The sequence below is a fragment of the Tachysurus fulvidraco genome, chromosome 10 (assembly GCF_022655615.1).
Source record: "Tachysurus fulvidraco isolate hzauxx_2018 chromosome 10, HZAU_PFXX_2.0, whole genome shotgun sequence".
NCBI classification, from domain to species: domain Eukaryota; kingdom Metazoa; phylum Chordata; class Actinopteri; order Siluriformes; family Bagridae; genus Tachysurus; species Tachysurus fulvidraco.
Genome location: NC_062527.1, coordinates 2,073,620 through 2,091,263, shown reverse-complemented (window position 1 = coordinate 2,091,263; position 17,644 = coordinate 2,073,620). Strand labels below are relative to the sequence as shown.

At 41.5% G+C, this 17,644-nt stretch overlaps 3 protein-coding genes across 3 annotated transcripts; 2 read left to right on the top strand and 1 right to left on the bottom strand.

Annotated features, from left to right (window-relative positions):
• Window positions 1-1,260: 1,260 nt before the first annotated feature.
• Window positions 1,261-5,630, top strand: prnprs3 (prion protein, related sequence 3). Its single transcript, XM_027140934.2, has 2 exons — window positions 1,261-1,417; window positions 1,980-5,630. The coding sequence occupies exon 2, from the start codon at window positions 1,981-1,983 to the stop codon at window positions 3,478-3,480; it is 1,500 nt and encodes a 499-aa protein (XP_026996735.1). The 5' UTR covers window positions 1,261-1,417; window position 1,980; the 3' UTR covers window positions 3,481-5,630.
• Window positions 5,631-10,796: 5,166 nt separating this feature from the next.
• Window positions 10,797-12,800, bottom strand: LOC113639166 (melanocortin receptor 4-like). The gene is made up of 2 exons (XM_027140888.2): window positions 12,013-12,800; window positions 10,797-11,267 (listed from the first exon to the last, which is right to left on the bottom strand). The coding sequence occupies exons 1-2, from the start codon at window positions 12,708-12,710 to the stop codon at window positions 11,198-11,200; spliced, it is 768 nt and encodes a 255-aa protein (XP_026996689.2). The 5' UTR covers window positions 12,711-12,800; the 3' UTR covers window positions 10,797-11,197.
• A 2,448-nt stretch (window positions 12,801-15,248) lies between these two features.
• LOC113639167 (glucose-dependent insulinotropic receptor) lies at window positions 15,249-16,948 on the top strand. The gene is made up of 2 exons (XM_027140889.2): window positions 15,249-16,150; window positions 16,740-16,948. The coding sequence occupies exons 1-2, from the start codon at window positions 15,279-15,281 to the stop codon at window positions 16,810-16,812; spliced, it is 945 nt and encodes a 314-aa protein (XP_026996690.1). The 5' UTR covers window positions 15,249-15,278; the 3' UTR covers window positions 16,813-16,948.
• The last annotated feature ends 696 nt before the right edge of the window (window positions 16,949-17,644 follow it).

Below are 17,644 nucleotides of genomic sequence, written 5' to 3'. Positions count from 1 at the left end.
CACACCCCTCAGGGCCACGATGACCACAGTCCCGATGGCGTGCCAGTGGTGGTATATCATAACTTAAAACATGTATTCATAAAAATATTAAGATTGATACCAATGGACATTATAATAAGATATCTGCTATTGAAATCAGTGTGAACAGATGCACTCAGTCTCTCACTATCACAACTTAAGTGGTCATATTGAATACACGGCTATGACGATAATAAATATACGCCAACAAAGTGTGACTGAGAACACTAAAAATAAGCTTTTGGAGGAACTTGTTCGATGTGAACCATATTTTATTAACCTATTATTAAATGAACAGATCCATAACTTAGTCATTATAACTTGCAAACTTGCAAAAGATCTTCCGTGAACATCATGAACATAATAACATCAGCGGATGTATATCAGTGTATCAGTGAATATCAGCGGACCAGAAGTAGTAGTGTGCAGTATTGGAGCATGTCATGACAATGTCATGACGTTTCATATGGACTTTCTGTCACTCTGACTCTGTCAAAAGAACCAGCGAGGCGGCGTCCCGCCCTCCTCTGACTCTGATTGGCCGTTATTCACGGCACGTAACCCTAAAACAAACCAATCAAACCAACCTCACAATGCGGGTGGGGTGATTTGCATGGGATGCTGTATAATGGGACCTATGTAAAATACAGGACTAATCAAAAAACCATATTCTACACTCCAGTGTAAATACCGAGCTTATTATCACTGTATTGTGTTTAACACACACGTGGGAGTGATGGTCAGGTGTTGGTGTGATGTTCACGTTGATCAGGACAACGTCGGATGGAAAAATGTGCGTCACCACCGCGTGGTCACGTGACTCCGGGCTAAGCTTCTGACAGCGTTTATTCCTTTTGTGTTGGTTATTTCAGTTTGCTGTGCGTTATAAACAGATAACTGCTTACAAAACGTTTTAAGATTTCGACGAGAGACTATTGCTGCTATATTCTGCCTAATGATCCATCCATGCATCAGTTTTGCCTGCATCCATCAGATGTGAAGTGAATCATTAGAATCAATGAATCAATTCATGCCAATAAACCTGACTGATTCTGATTGGCTTAACTCCGTGGAATCCGGAATCGACTCCGATTCCAAGATTGAATCAATCGATTCCAAATCAGAATTTTACACAGTACAGTATATATATTTCTGTTTTATGTTTTGGTTTGTTTTTATAATTTTAGTTCAGTACATGCATAAATAAATAAATGTTACGTCCTGTTACGTTAATCCGAACATTTACGAGAATGGATGTGGCTGATGCTTCTGGAACACACGATGAATCGACACTTAGAGTCGATTCCCAGCCCCTTCACAAAGGTTTCTGTTATTCTGTCATCAAGCGTCGTGCAGTGAGAACTGGGCTCTCGTGTGGATAGTGAAACTACAGAAGAAGGTGTTTTTTATACGTGTTTATTAATGATATATAAATGTCTGTAGGTTATGTGGTTGTTCCTGAGGAAAGCTGGTTATTATCTAATGCGCGCCGTTATTCCGGTTGTAGCTTAGCATAATTAGCTAACAGGAGAAATACGCACTTCTCTTAGTTACTCATTTACACGCACATCATGAACTAATTATCGCCTTTTTACTACTTATTATCTGTCGTGTTGTTGGTTAACGTGTTAAACGTGGTGTTTATTATCGCTTTGTGTGGCGTATAACTAGCTAAACAACTAGCCAATTAGCAACCAGCAGCAGGTCCCATTCGAATGCACTGAATGACTTTGTTTACTGTCTCTTTGGGACAATAATAATCTATTCAACAATTTAATAATAATATTATTATTATTATTATTATTATTATTATTATTATTATGACATTTTATTGTTCCAGAAGTGTTTTAAAAGGTTAAAAGGTGTCTTGCTGGTTATTTAGACCTGATTCCTCATAGCCTTTATAGTCATTTAGGTCTAAAAGGTTCACTAACACTTTGTTATTCTTGTGTTTATTTCAGGATGAATCGTGTTGTGGTGCTGTTGGTTTGTCTGGCTTTGATGACGTGTGCCGTGGGCAGACGAAGTGGTGGTGGTGGCTTTAAAGGGGGTTTCGGCTGGGGCAAAGGCAGCAACACGGGCAGTAAAGGTACCAGCACAGGAACCAGAGGAGGCAGTAACACTAAAGGCTCCCCGTCTGGAGGAACACACGCCAAGCCAGCCAATTATCCTCGACAGCCTCAAGTACCTAACCAAAACCCTCCGCCATATCCTGGACACGCAGGCTCTAATCCTGGCAGAGGGGGCGCTGGAGGCAACCCTAATCAGGGGGGTTATCCCAATCAGGGGGGTTATCCAGGTCAAGGACGCTATCCAGGTCAAGGATCATATCCAGGTGCGGGTTCATATCCTAACAACCCCCCAGGAAGGAGTGGAGGGTACCCGTATCCTCAAGGAGGGTCTTATCCTGGATACCCGGTCAGAGGAGCACAATATCCTGGAGGCAGTCCCAACCAGTATGGTGCGGCAGGAGGATATCCTGGAGCAGCGCAGTACCCCTACTGGAACCCCAACAACAAAATCATCAGCCCTCGTTATGGACATGGTGGTTATGGAGGATACGGTGGAGGAGGTTCTCCTTTCGCCCAGTCCGTGCAAAATATGGGAATGAGGCCCTCTTACCAGTCAAAGGGGTTTGGTAAGCAGGCAGTGTTGGCTGCTGGAGTTGGAGCCATGGCTGGCATGGCAGTAGGTTATGGCTTGGGCAGTTTTCCTCGCCCTCACTTCATGTTTCACAGCCCCCAAGAAGAATATTATTATAACCACTACATGTATCGGCGCTATGGTACCCAACCTTCTGACACTAACAAAAACCCCAGCTCTGCAGGTACAGGTACAGGGCCAGGTGACTCTGGGACAAGTTCAACTAATGTCCACAATATTTTTCAGAATCTTCCACCTCAGTCGTATGACAAGTACATGGACAATTGTATGCAGAGGAAGGATTTGTTGCCAGACGAGCAGGGCGGAGATAGGAGAGCTGCTGAAAAAGCATGGTCAGAACAGGCAGAGGGTAGTGAAAAGGTTCTGATTGAAGATGATCCAAATAAACGACCAGGTGAGCAGCCAGTTGGGGAAGCAGAGTCTCAGGGTTCAGATCTCACACCAAGAAGTGAGAACACTGGGGAAGGAATGAACTCTACCAGTGGCACCGATAACCCTCTGCCAGTCGCCGCAAAGCTTACTGGCGCTACAGAGCAACCCGCTGGGCCTCGGAAGAAGACAACCGATGAGGAAGATGATGATACTGTAAGCATAATGGAAATTGGCTATCCTGCGCTGATTAATCAGTTGAAAGCTCGGCGCTGTGTGGAGCTTTATATGGTTTACGCTGAGCAACATGCTGAGAGACAGGTTCAATTGCAAAGAAATGAGAACGGTGGTGAAAATCTCATGCCACCTAGCCATGGGCTCATGCTCATCTCTCTGCTTATGAGCTCTCTGTTATTCTACTGTACCTAGTGATCTTTTCTGATTCTATACACACCTTCTATATCGATGGTACGACATAACGAGTGAACTACAAGAGAAAAAAAAAATTCGTGTCTGACGTGCAGACTGTGAGTTGAGAATATTACAATGATCTGGTGATATGTGGTCTTAGTCCTAACTAATTATAAATATCAAGGAATCCATGTTTCTGAATAAGAAATTATCTTTGACCGAAACGTCGTCGTTCTAAAGTCTACGGATTAACAAAAACTTAGCTGTTCATGGCTGTTACTAAAGATAAAACATTTGTCTACGTGGGTCATACAGCGACGATCGTTATCGTCGTTACGCCGAACGCAGTTATCACGATCTCACTGCACCCCTGTCTTCATCAAATGACATCATTTCTGCACACAAACACAAACATCCTGTTTTACGTACATTCGACACGCATTATTTATTTATACTATTTATTTCCTGCTGATTTTTTTTAGATCACATCCACACCCTGGAAACATGCTGCTTATTAAACGTTTTCATATCTCTAGGTCGGTGATGCTACCGCTCGTGGCACTGTAGAAATGACCGTGGGCCTCATTTTTCAATCGTACTTGTGCTCCTGAGAGTGTGTAAATTTACACCAGTCTAATTAATATTTACTTCAAATTATATCGTTTAAAGGATTGCCGCTCTGCGTATATATGGGTTATACCGTCGGGTCTGAAAGCAGCTTAGTTTTAACACATATCGCATTCTCATGCTCATGTCATAAACAAATGGCTTTGTCGACTGAAGGTTACGATCCTGCTTATGAGAGAGAAAGTGGTATTTATCTATTTATTTATCTATCTATCTATTTATTTATTTATTTTTCCTTAAGGAGGCTAAACCTTTATAAATCGCTTCCTCTTTTAACACTGTGTAACACTCCACACTGTGCGTTTGAAGCAGAGACACTTAAACATTTCAGATAGCATTTTTCTTGTGTGACGTTCGGCACGTTTAGTTTTTTTTTCTCCTCTATTTTCATTTGACACCATTATCTCGTCACGTCACAATCCTGAGCTAAATGACTAAAACCTAATTTTCTGTCATTTGCCTCTGGATTTTGACCTTGTCATGAACTGCCCCTGACCCTCAGGACGCTGCCCCTGACCCTCACGACCCTTCCCCTGACCCTCACGACCCTTCCCCTGACCCTCACGACGCTGCCCCAGTTTTACATTACATGAAATCTAGGCCTCACAAAGCTGCCCCCGACCCTCACGAAGTTGCCCACGACCCTGCCCCCGACCCTCACGACGCTCACCCCGACCCTCACGACCCTCACCCTGACCCTCACCCTCCTGGCGCTGCCCCTGACGCTCACGACGCTGCCGTTCTGCCTTTTCTAAAGCAATTTATAGCCATTTTGTGATTTCTATTATTATTTTTTTTATATATATATATAGAGTTTTCTGGATGTCACTGCATGTGAATGTGAATGTCAGGAAGAATTTTTGCACTTTATACACACACACACACACGAGCACGAGGAAAAATAGTTTTTTCCCCGAAGCTTTTGTAAATCAGGGCTGACTAATTTACTTTGGTTTATGCAAACGTCTTCACACGACCTAATCAAAAGATTGTTAAACGAGGCTCGGCGTCTTTTTCTATAGTGGATTTGTGTTTAGTGGCTTTACTCTTTACTTTGTAAGTAGCTTAGCGATGGCGTCCGTGACTCGGTACGGCGAAGTAGACGGCGGAATATTAAAATGCAGAGGGTCGGTAAGATAAACAAATGTATGTTTAGTTCACTGCGCTGTTTTTAAGGGTTTTTTAAATAAAATATCGAGACTGAGAAGTTATTATCGATGTGTTTAGTTTTAGTCGTGATTGATATTTATTCTTTGAAGTGAGACTTTAGTTGATTTTTTTAGTTCATTTCACAATTTAATTGTACACATCAGGGTTTAGACAAACATTCTTTTTGATGCATTATAACAGATACAGACCAAGACGGAAATGTCACTGGATTTTTATTTTTGTGTGTTTGTGTGTTTATCTGAAAACTGCACTGACATAAATTCATGTAAAAATGAATGTACCTTGTGCTCATGGATCAGTAGTGCTTTCAATTTCTAACCTGTCGATGTTTCTCTATCCGTTCATCTTAAATTAAACGCTGTTTCACTCTCTTTCTCTGTGTCATTTTTATTTATTGGTTAATTAATTAATTTGGGAGGGGGACACGGTGGCTTAGTGGTTAGCATGTTCGCCTCACACCTCCAAGATCGGGGGTTCGATTCCCACCTACGTCTTGTGTGTGTGGAGTTTGCATGTTCTCCCCGTGCCTCGGGGGTTTCCTCCGGGTACTCCGGTTTCCTCCCCCGGTCCAAAGACATGCATGGTAGGTTGATTGGCATCTCTGGAAAATTGTCCGTAGTGTGTGTGTGTGTGTGTGAGTGAATGAGTGTGTGTGTGTGCCCTGTGATGGGTTGGCACTCCGTCCAGGGTGTATCCTGCCTCGATGCCCGATGACACCTGATGTCCATTTCTCTCACTAGGAACGGAAGATGGAAAGGGAGTAAGGAGAGGTGGAAAGGAGAGAGGAAAAAGGGAGCTGCTCAAAGCTCTGCACTTATCTTTTATTCAGTAAAATTCTGTCCTGTTCTATTTTACCTGTAATGTTATTTTGCCCAAGGTTCCTGTGTTATTAATGTAATTAATGTTTAAAAAAAGTTGCAGCTCAAAAGTCTTCTGTTTCATTTTTTTCTTAAAGATTAAAAGCACTTTTATTTTATTCAGAAGATTCTGAATGTTTTACATTACATGAAATCTAGGCCCTAAGTTCAGGCTGCTCAAAGCTGCGTTTGCACTTTTTATATATTTTATTCAGAAGAAATTCGGTGTCTGTGGTCTGTTACTTGACGTGTAGTAAAGACAACTACAGGATCGTTTTCCATTCAAGTGCCATACAAGTTCAGACTTTGAAAACATTTGAAATTTAACAATAAATTATATAGAAATGTATGTGCATTATTGATTTTATTAACATGAAGGTACACTATTTTAAGTGACAATAAAAGATTCGGACCTTTGCTGGGAGGAAATTTTAGTAACTGGACCTCTCTGAATTTTAATTGAATACCCCTGCTCTAGAGTTACTGAACTGTGGAAGAGAATGAAGACACCGGACCTGCAGATATGCTAAAGTCATTCAAATCAAGGGCTGCTACACTTACTCCTAATTTCTGACAGCTGTAACCTTCAAAAGTTTTAGTCATAATCATCTTCTGATCTCCAATGCTTACTGTTCTCTTCTTCTGATCACTGTTTTACCAAATAAATACATTTTTTGTTGAAGTGCTTGATTCATTTGTAAAACATTCTATTATTCCTCCTGATCTAGATGTGGTAGCCTAGCGACTAAGGTGTCGCTACCAATCGGAAGGTTGTGAGTTCGATTCCTATGTCCACCAAGCTGCCACTGTTTGGCCCCTCAGCAAGGCTCATAACCCTGTTTTCCCATTTCGCATAGTGTTTCGTTTGCCTTAGACATCATTGTCTGATTGGTGTTTGCGGGACAAACAGGTTATGAATGAATGAATATACAGTATTAAAGGTAAACAGTACAAGAACAAAATCCTGAACTTTAAATTCACCTCTACAGCATCCATAACCTGCCTTCGATTACAAAATCAGGTAGCTTTCCTAACCTTTTACAGTGTAGCAGCATCTTTGGAGAAAATTTGTAGAGTTTTTATAAATGATTTGAATCAGATTTAGAGGAGCACGGTGGCTTAGTGGTTAGCATGTTCACCTCACACCTCCAGGGTCAGGGGTTCGATTCCCACCTCCACCTTGTGTGTGTAGAGGTTGCATGTTCTTTCCCTGCCTCGGGGGTTTCCTCCCACGGTCCAAAGACATGCATGGTAGGTTGATTGGCATCTCTGGAAAATTGTCCGTAGTGTGTGTGTGAGTGAATGAGAGTGTGTGTGTGCCCTGTGATGGGTTGGCACTCCGTCCAGGGTGTATCCTGCCTCGATGCCCGATGACGCCTGAGAAAGGCACAGGCTCCCCTTGACCCGAGAAGTTCGGATAAGCGGTAGGAAATGAATGAATGAATGAATGAGATTTGTTCTGTGTTTATATTATATTATACATACACGAGTATGAGCAGTTAGTTTCAGGTTAAAGTGATGTTTGCTTCATTTCAGTAGACAACTCATGTTTTTATAAAGTACATTCTAATTGCTTAAATCGCTTTTTGTTCTTTGTAGGAATTATTAAAAGCACACGCTTTCACTCATGCGGACAAAATCATGTCTGTAAAACAATCACAAAATGTCCCTCAGCATGATGAAGTCATTATCTTCTGACAATTAAGTCAATTATACAAACAAACACAAAGACTTGAAGCCAACACCAAGACTGCCTTTTATTCTGTTTAGGAAATATTTAATACTCCAGAGACCTGCGGTCTGTTGTGTGACCTGTTTTCCCCCTGAGGTCAGTACTTGATTTACTTGGTTTGACATATGCACATATGCACTCACACACATTTATCCCTAATCATCGGTGATCATAGGTACTAATTGCTCCCTGGGTATGAATTAAGAGCTCCACACGTCTACCTGGGCATCTTGATACCCTTTAAAATGCACGCAAAGCACGACCTTGTCACTGCTGTTTATCTTAGTATGACTGTTATGTGGAAACATTAACACCTTAGAGAGAGAGAGAGAGAGAGAGAGAGAGAGAGAGAGAAAGACATTCTTCTTGACATCACTGGGTATTTTTACTGTGGTTAATCAAACAGAGCTAAAACAACACAAGGTTCTGACATCTGCTAACATCACCAGTGTATAGAGATAATGAGCCCCACGGCCTCCAAACATCATGTCTCTGAGATGGTTACTGTGGAGTTAATACAAATACATCACTTTCGCTGACATTCTAATTTTCTATTTGACCTTAAAAATGCTGAGTCAAAAAGGTTGTTTGGCTTAATGTTATTAGAGCATCGAAATAATAATAAAAAGTACCTTGTCAGGGGCACGGTGGTTTAGTGGTTAGTACGTTCGCCTCACACCTCCAGGGTCGGGGGTTCGATTCCCACCTCCACCTTGTGTGTGTGGAGGTTGCATGTTCTTTCCCTGCCTCGGGGGTTTCCTCCGGGTACTCCGGTTTCCTCCCCCGGTCCAAAGACATGCATGGTAGGTTGATTGGCATCTCTGGAAAATTGTCTGTAGTGTGTGAGTGTGTGAGTGAATGAGAGTGTGTGTGTGCCCTGTGATGGGTTGGCACTCCGTCCAGGGTGTATCCTGCCTCGATGCCCGATGACGCCTGAGATAGGCACAGGCTCCCCGTGACCTGAGAAGTTTGGATAAGCGGTAGAAAATGAGAGAAAATGAGTGAGTGAGTACCTTGTCAAAGAACACACCAAGTTATATTACCCCCTCTCAGAGTCCCTGTTTTGATCCACAATGAATAAAATTTACTTACATAAATCAAAAGTTATATCTTATCATATTAAATCTATAGTTATATTTATCTCGTATTTACTATGAAGGAAAATGTTAATGAATGTATTTGTAGAAATTCCCCTATTTGGAGAAGTCATGGCCTAATGGTTAGAGAGTTTGACTCCTAACCCTAAGGTTGTGGGTTCGAGTTTCGGGCCGGCAATACCATGACTGAGAAGCCCTTGAGAAAGGCACCGAACCCCCAACTGCTCCCCGGGCGCCACATCATAAATGGCTGCCCACTGCTTCGGGTGTGTGTTCACGGTGTGTGTGTGTGTGTGTGTGTGTGTGTGTGTGTGTGTGTGTGTGTGTGTGTGTGTGTGTGTGTTCACTGCTGTGTGTGTGCACTTTGGATGGGTTAAATGCAGAGAACGAATTCTGAGTACGGGTCACCGCACTTAGCCGTACGTCACGTCACTAATTTTTTCATTTAATTGTAGACACTTTATTTAACAATTTCAAAGACTGAAAAGGTCTTTTTTGTTTGGCAGATAGATTTAGTAAATCCGTGTATTTGTATTTGTGCACAATACGCATAAATCCGCACACACGGAGGCAAGAAGAACATGCCGCTGAGCCCATGTGCCAAAAGCAAAATGTTCTTCCAATGAAATAAAATATTTTTATTGTATTATGTAGAATAAACTGTATTGTGGGTTTCTGCAAGCAGGAATCTAAACGAAATATCTGTTAACCATTTATATCACCTCTAGAAATCAACCAGTGAATGCATTTTGTACATTGACTGTGCACATAGTAAAGAGTTGTTTTGTCAAGTTTTTCCACTTTTTGCTTTTCTGTTCATTAATAATATTAAAATATTAACTGTGAAATTGGGCGGCGGCGGTGGGGGGGTGTTAGTGGTTAGCACGTTCGCCTCACACCTCCAGGGTCGGGGGTTCGATTCCCGCCTACGCCTTGTGTGTGGAGTTTGCATGTTCTCCCCGTGCCTCGGGGGTTTCCTCCGGGTATTCCGGTTTCCTCCCCCGGTCCAAAGACATGCATGGTAGGTTGACTGGCATCTCTGGAAAATTGTCTGTAGTGTGTGTGTGTGTGTGTGTGTGTGTGTGTGTGTGTGTGTGTGTGTGTGTGTGTGTGTGTGTGTGTGTGAGTGTGTGTGCCCTGTGATGGGTTGGCACTCCGTCCAGGGTGTATCCTGCCTCGATGCCCGATGACGCCTGAGATAGGCACAGGCTCCCCGTGACCCGAGAAGTTCGGATAAGCGGTAGGAAATGAATGAATGAATGAATAACTGTGACATTGTTAGTAATTCACATAAAAGTTTATCAATGATAGAAAACATCATATTGTGATTAATTAATCCTGTCAACAGATGTAGAGAAGCTACTGAATCTGTGTCAGAATTCAATTTAATTCATTCATTTTATATGGCAGATTAAACAATTGCCATTGTCACAGAAATATCTAAATTCTGTATATAAGTTTAGACATTTATCCCAGCCAGACCAGAGCAAGCCAGTGCCAAGGAATGAATTTGCGTTTATTGATTTCAAATTGAAATTGTGTTAAGCATAAAGACGCCGATACCATTTTAGTTAGCTGTAGTATCGTTCGTTGTGGTGCGATTCATGTTTCTTACTTAACTTTTTAAGTTTTTTTTTTACATTTCTTATGCAATTATAAATCAGTATATACACTGAAGATAATAAACCCCAATGGAAGGCCTTAATAGGACACAGACATATCTCGACCTCTAATTAAGTGAAGAAAAGTAATGACATGAAACCGTAAACATGATTATGAAAACATAGATTTATTTATTATTAAATAATCATCTAATATTCAATAAACTTTATGATGTCATGCTATTTTACATCCCGCTCATAGTAGCAGTGTTCTGTGTATAGCGACGACTGCATGAACGATTCATACAAACTAGGGCAAAATAATCATTTGTATTAGATTAACATGATGTAAAACGTTTGCCAGCACTGGTCTAGAATTCTAAGTCCGGTCGTATGCAGGATCAGAGAAATTTATCATGTTTAAATTCTAAAAAAAAATAAAATGCACAAAAAATATGTCATTAAAACAGAGATGTACTGCTCTGATGTCGACAACATTGTCAATAGTCTAAATATTACGCATTTATCCATAACTTACATTATGATTTGCTTTCTTCTGCACATAAAGTCTTTATAACTATCTTATATTAAACCGAAGAAGTTTATTTTATCACAAAGACACTGCATTTTTTACTTAGTTTCACTTTTCTCTTATTTGCACACCATAGAAACACACTGGATATTGGGTGCGACGGACCTCTTCTGAGACCTCGGATAAACTCTGGAGAGAAAAAAAGATAAGAGGAGATGAAATGAACTATAGAATAATATATCAGAGTTTAATTAAACTCACTACAGCTGATCTAACAAAAGGATGTGTGGTCATTTTTGATGTGTATGATTAATGCAGTTCAGCGTGAAACAATGTGAAATATAAACCCAATTCTTTTCAATGTAATGACAGTCACCACAGTATTCAGCAACGTGCTTTAAAAGATCACGGCTGCCGAAAGCTTTTTATTATATTCTAATATAACAGCGGATAAATATAGTCTTACAGTCACCCATAACATTGTGAAGCTTTGTTCACTGTGTAATCTATAGCTGACATAAAAATGCTCTGCATGTATTCTGATGTGGCCTTTTTTACATCACAGAATTTAGTCAGTTTAACTACAGAGTAACAGCAACATCATTAATGTCATAAAAATGATCGTTTAGAATATGACATTAACCAGAGCCATGATACATTCAGTATGACTTCTGGGTTACTGTAAAAGCACAGTTAATGACCCAAGTGCCATTTGTGCTGTTTTGACTGTCTGTAGGTTCTGGGTCTGATCAATTAGAAAACAGTTTGTGTACACTTTAGTGTCAGTGCATCTGAACATATTTTTTATTATTGTTCAAATATTTCTACCGTTTACTCTGCACCTGAGAGAGAGAGAGAGAGAGAGAGAGAGAGAGAGAGAGAGAGAGAGAGAGAGAGAGAGAGAGAGAGAGAGATTGATTCATCCTGGTTTTACCCTGTGTGTCTGTAGCACACTTTCCACACTTTGGAGAGCAGGGTGTCTCGGATCCCCGCGCAGCCCCTAATGTACAGCACGGGTGTGAGAACGGCGTTTACGCGCGGCAAAATGCGCAGCGGGTCTGAGCCCTCGTTTCGGAAAGAGTAGCACGTGGTGCCCGAGAAATTACACACGATGATGTGCAGGAATATTGGCAGCCATGCTATAAGAAAGCACACGGCTACGATGACTATGAGATAGACGGACGCCCGCTTGTGTTCTCGCTCTGCGCTCGGCGGCTCGCGTTCCAGCTGGAATCTGGCGATGAGGAACAGGCGCACGTTCAGCCCGATCATGATAATCACAGTGAAAATGTTGCTCACGAAAGTGCCGAAGCCTGTGACCTGCTTGGCAATGCCCACCGTCACAAGGTTATTGACGGCCACGATGACGAACGCGTAAACCCAGTAGCACGCGATCACTGCCAGCGTCCGGCCGCGCGTCATGCGCTGTGCGTACTTAAATGGCGCGGACACCGCGTGGTAACGATCAGCCTGAGCTGCTAAAATGGCCATGTAGGACAGACCCAAAAAAGTGGGAGCTACGTAGTAAGTGCGAGTGGGAGAGTCGTAGCTGTCGCGCACGTCCAGCACGCCGCAGTAGTAGTACGACACTCCCGAGCACACGTCACTCAGGCACGTACTCAGCATGTACATGAAGCGGTTCTCGCCACGAAGAGACTTGTTTAGCAAAATGGACACGAAAACGGACACGTTGAGAAAGATTATAGCCGTAGATAGAAAAATACCAAAGAGGAACAGCAGCACGTTCCCGAAGCTGTTTAGGGGCAGAACGGGGTTGAGGCCCAAAGCAGAAGAATTGGATTTAATCAGGGAGGCCATGCGTAAGCAAAGCCATCAGAGGAGTAAACACACAGATGTGGACATCTCATTTGGATGCACGTGTTGGTGCTGCACAGAGCGTTTAAATCGACTCCTCTGAGGTCCTCTGTGCTCTTTCAAACCTGTCAAAACATCTAAAGCCCGTCGGGAGCAGAAGGACTGGGGTGGGACTGACAGTCAGCAGCCCAAGAGATAAAGCAGGCTGTAAACAAAGCTCTCTTAATTGGGCTCGTGTCCAGATTCAGATTCATCAACAGAACGAGAGAGAAGAAACCATGCGGAAAATGTGCAAAGCCTTGGGTTAGACTTAGGGTCACAGTCTGGCATCATACCTTCAAGTGTTTAAGATCAAAGCAATTCCTTTGTGATACATTAATAATAATAATAATAATAATAATAATAATAATAATAATAATAATAATAATAAAACATCATTTACAACACTCTGAATTGATATATTAAAAAAAATTGTCTAACTTAGTCAACAGCTAGTAGTATCATAATACTACAACTTCAGTTCTAAATATAATAATAATTTATATAACAGTATACATTACATCACAGTATTAAAGACTCTGTGCTAATTCAGTAATGACTAATTTTACACCAAGTTTGGTTGTTGTTGTATTACCACATTGATGACTGAGCCGTCTACATCTGAATCACAGGCCTCAGGAATAATATAACTCAGTCTCTAGTCTCTAATAGCTGATGGATTTTTCTTTCCAAAACAAACTCATGCATAATGACACAGAACTCCATGATACATCCTTCAGTTTCTAGGAACGATCACAACCCCCACAATCCAACGGAACACTTTGTAAACTGTGTGCTGTGTCGTGAGCTGATCACCTTTATCACCTGATAAAAATGAGCAGCCCAGATTAATATTGTGGAAGCATTCATTCATTTATTTTCTACCGCTTATCCGAACTTCTTGGGTCATGGGGAGCCTGTGCCTATCTCAGGCTTCATCGGGCATCGAGGCAGGATACACCCTGGACGGAGTGCCAACCCATCACAGGGCACACACACACTCTCATTCACTCACTCACACACACACAACGAACAATTTTCCAGAGATTCCAATCAGCCTACCATGCATGTCTTTGGACTGGGGGAGGAAACCGAGTACCCGGAGGAAACCCCCGAGGCACGGGGAGAACATGCAAACTCCACACACACAAGGCGGAGGCGGGAATCGAACCCCCAACCCTGGAGGTGTGAGGCAAACATGCTAACCACTAAGCCACCATGAAGCAGATGTGTGAAATTATTAGACTGAACTTGGCACTGGCTGCAAAGACAGTAAGTTTGTGTCACTAAAGGTCTGAGACCGAATTGAAGATGTGTTCTTATCTTCCAGATAAAATACTAAATAAACACATGGCTTCAGAATTTTCAGAAAGTAAATGTACTACAATATATGCACTATTTCTAAATATTTCAATGTAATAATTTGATAAAGATGAGTGCACAAAACATTAGATTTCCTCATGTTTAATCTCTTCTCCTGAAGCATGTTATATTATCTAAAACTATGGGTGCATGACGTTCACCAGGTGTCTTCTTGTTAAATGAAGTCCTTACACTTTTTTATTTAAACAAATTGAATTGATCAGAATGAGTATGTGTGTGCCCTCCATAAAGGGGCTATCCTGCCGCCTGAGATAGGCACAGGCTCCCCTTGACCCGAGTAGATCGGATAAGCGGTAGAAAATGAATGAATGAATGAATGAATGAATGAATGAATGAATGAATGAATTGATCAGTTAAGTGTATAATAAATTCTGTTGCCTTTACTTACACACTTACACCTGGGTATGAAAGTAAGATTGTGTCCTGATCTGGACACCGGTCACTTAAATGGTCTTGTGGTTGGCTATTTGTAAAACATTCAGGGTGGCACGATTGTGCAGCCAGTAGCTCTGTCACTACACAGTTCCTTGGTCCTTTGGTCTACTTTCTGTGTTGAGATTTTTGCACGTTCTGTCTGTGAATTTATGGCTTTTCTTTGCTAAAGCAGTTATTCAAGATTAATGAATAAATTACAACTTGAATGGTAATAAAACCTTATAATATGTAAATAATCGATGGAGCAGTCATAGCCAGGGCACATAAGGCCTACATGGTTTAGCACAGCAACAGGCCTCTATGGTCTGAACCAGATCATAAATAATAGCACTTCTTAACACTTTAACAGTGATCCATCACATTTACAAAGTGATGGCTTGCTCTCATGTGGCATTTTGCCAGACGATTTGTTGAACAGGTGAGTTTGTGTCCCACAGGTCTCTGCAGACAGCTCATATAACACCACCCAGTCCTGTGTTCTTGGACGGCGAGCGGGTCTCCTCGGTCTCCTCGCCTTCAGTTAAAATAATGTCTAGTTTAAATTACACCATTTCATTCTCAGTTGACTTCACAAGTCTGGGAGATTTTTTCCTTTTCACTTACCACATAGTGTTCGCCACATGCGCGGCTCTGCTGGCGGGTTCTGTGGTTCTCGGGATCCTGTGCACCCGAGCGCTGCGCCACCAGAACCGCTTCATCTTCATGCTGAATACCAGCATTAGCGACACCCTCACCGGCATCTCTGTCTATTACCTCGGCCTGTTCGACGTGCAGGAGGGTTATCCGTCTAGAAACAGCACCTTTTACATTTTGCCCTCGTTTTTAGGGGTGAACGTAATGACGTTTCTGTTCGCGCAGTTTGACCGCTACTTGGCGGTGGGACATCCGTTCTTCTATAAGCGCTTCATTACGCGCGGGTTTGTCATCTCCTGTTGTGTGTTCTGCTGGGTTTATACCTACTTAATACTGACTATTCAGAACGTTTTACCAGTTGCACAAGCTGTCAAACTCAGCGCTTTTGGCGTCATGACGTTGCAGATAATAGTTGTGATTAAAGTCTTGATGACCATTAAGTTATACATCATCGCCAAACACCAGCTCCGGCGCGAGGCGCCCAGTCCGGACAGAGACAGCAAAAAAGAATCACTGCACCTCATCATTTTCGTGGTGATTTGTTTTTTGTCACTGTGGTGTCCTTCTTTTGTGAATATCATGGTGAAATATCTCTCCAACGACGGGCTGCGCTTTAAGAACGAAGCGACCAACGTGTTTGCGATCATGGCGCGCTTTAACGCGCTCAGCACCTCTGCGCTTTACATATGGGGAAGTCCTGCTCTGCGCACTGCTGTGTGGATCACGGTGTGGAAGAGAGTGTGTACACCGTGCCACATCACAACCAGGTTCATGCACACACCGTCATCTTCCTGCACAAACACCTCAGCTGTCAATCCGAACTCAGTGATTTTGAAACATAATGTCGGAAAGCATTAAGTTAATGTTTAAAAAGGAAAATGCGCAGTGATCAATACGTTCCTACAAATTATTTAACACGTGAGTGTTGTGTCACTGGATCTCTGGAAAACGTATTGTACAACTGTATTGAACTCTGTGGTGTTCATTTAATCGTGTAGCAGTTCATTCATCACTAGACTGTGTTGACTGGGTCTCCACTGCACTAACACTGATGCATGAGAGACTGTTATTAACCGAGATGATCAAGCAATGGAGTGAGAAAATAAAGTGAGGTGTTCAAGATGTATCAAAAAATTTAACTCCTCTTTTCTCAGGTTCAGTAGATAGAGACAATTAGTCAAACACATACAGATGCATATTGATTTTTTTTTTTTAGTATTATTTCACTTTAAGTAACAAATTCAAATGGATAACGTTGACCTGAACAGGACACGATATAGTTAAAAGGTCAATAAATGCTAAAACATCAGCTTTACATATACAGTGTATGTAATTATGACTTATTTTGTTTCTCAGATTATTCAGCATGAACATGAAACCAGGGAAAGGAAGAGTCCTGAGCATCTCACACAACATGAGGGACGTGTGACCAGCGAAAGCAGGAGACAGAACGGAATGAAGACCTTATCATGTCATGGCCAGTCCTGGATTAAACCCCGGTATGCTTTTAATACGGACTAAATGTTCAACAGATCAACATGTGAGTTTGTTTTATACTGTATGGAAAGGCCGATTTTATCTATAGCTGCACACAGCATGTCGAATCAACATGGTTTCTGTGTAGATATTTTACCCCACACTGATTCTGACTTTGGAAATAAACATGTAGAAAACAAATGTTTAAGATCAGAAGCCCTGTCGGTAATTTGGTCGTCAATCTGGACGAACGCTTCTTAGATTTCTTCTGGTTTTCTAATTAAAACAGTCACAGAGGAAAATATCAGTAGTACCTCATTGTGATAAGAAGGGCTTTATTTCTAATGCTGACAGAAAATTCAAATAGTGTTTAAAATAATTATTAATTTAAATAAAATATAAGAAGATACACAAAATGTTTCACTTGGGTTTAACTCATTATTTGGAAAACCTATTTCAAAAAGTGAGGAATTTACCTAAATAAAATAACAAGGTAAAAACTCTGTAAAAGCACTTTAAACAACTCAGGGAAAATACTGACCTAATCCTTAATTCAATTTATTTTAAAATAAATTGTGTAAATGAGTGGAATAACATGTAATGTGTATTAGAGAAATTATAAATAATAATGCGAGTCTATTTCGGGTTTTGTTCAAATAAAGAAAAGAAAATTCATTCATTCATTCATTTTCTACCGCTTATCCGAACTTCTTGGGTCACGGGGAGCCTGTGTCTATCTCAGGCGTCATCGGGCATCGAGGCAGGATACACCCTGGACGGAGTGC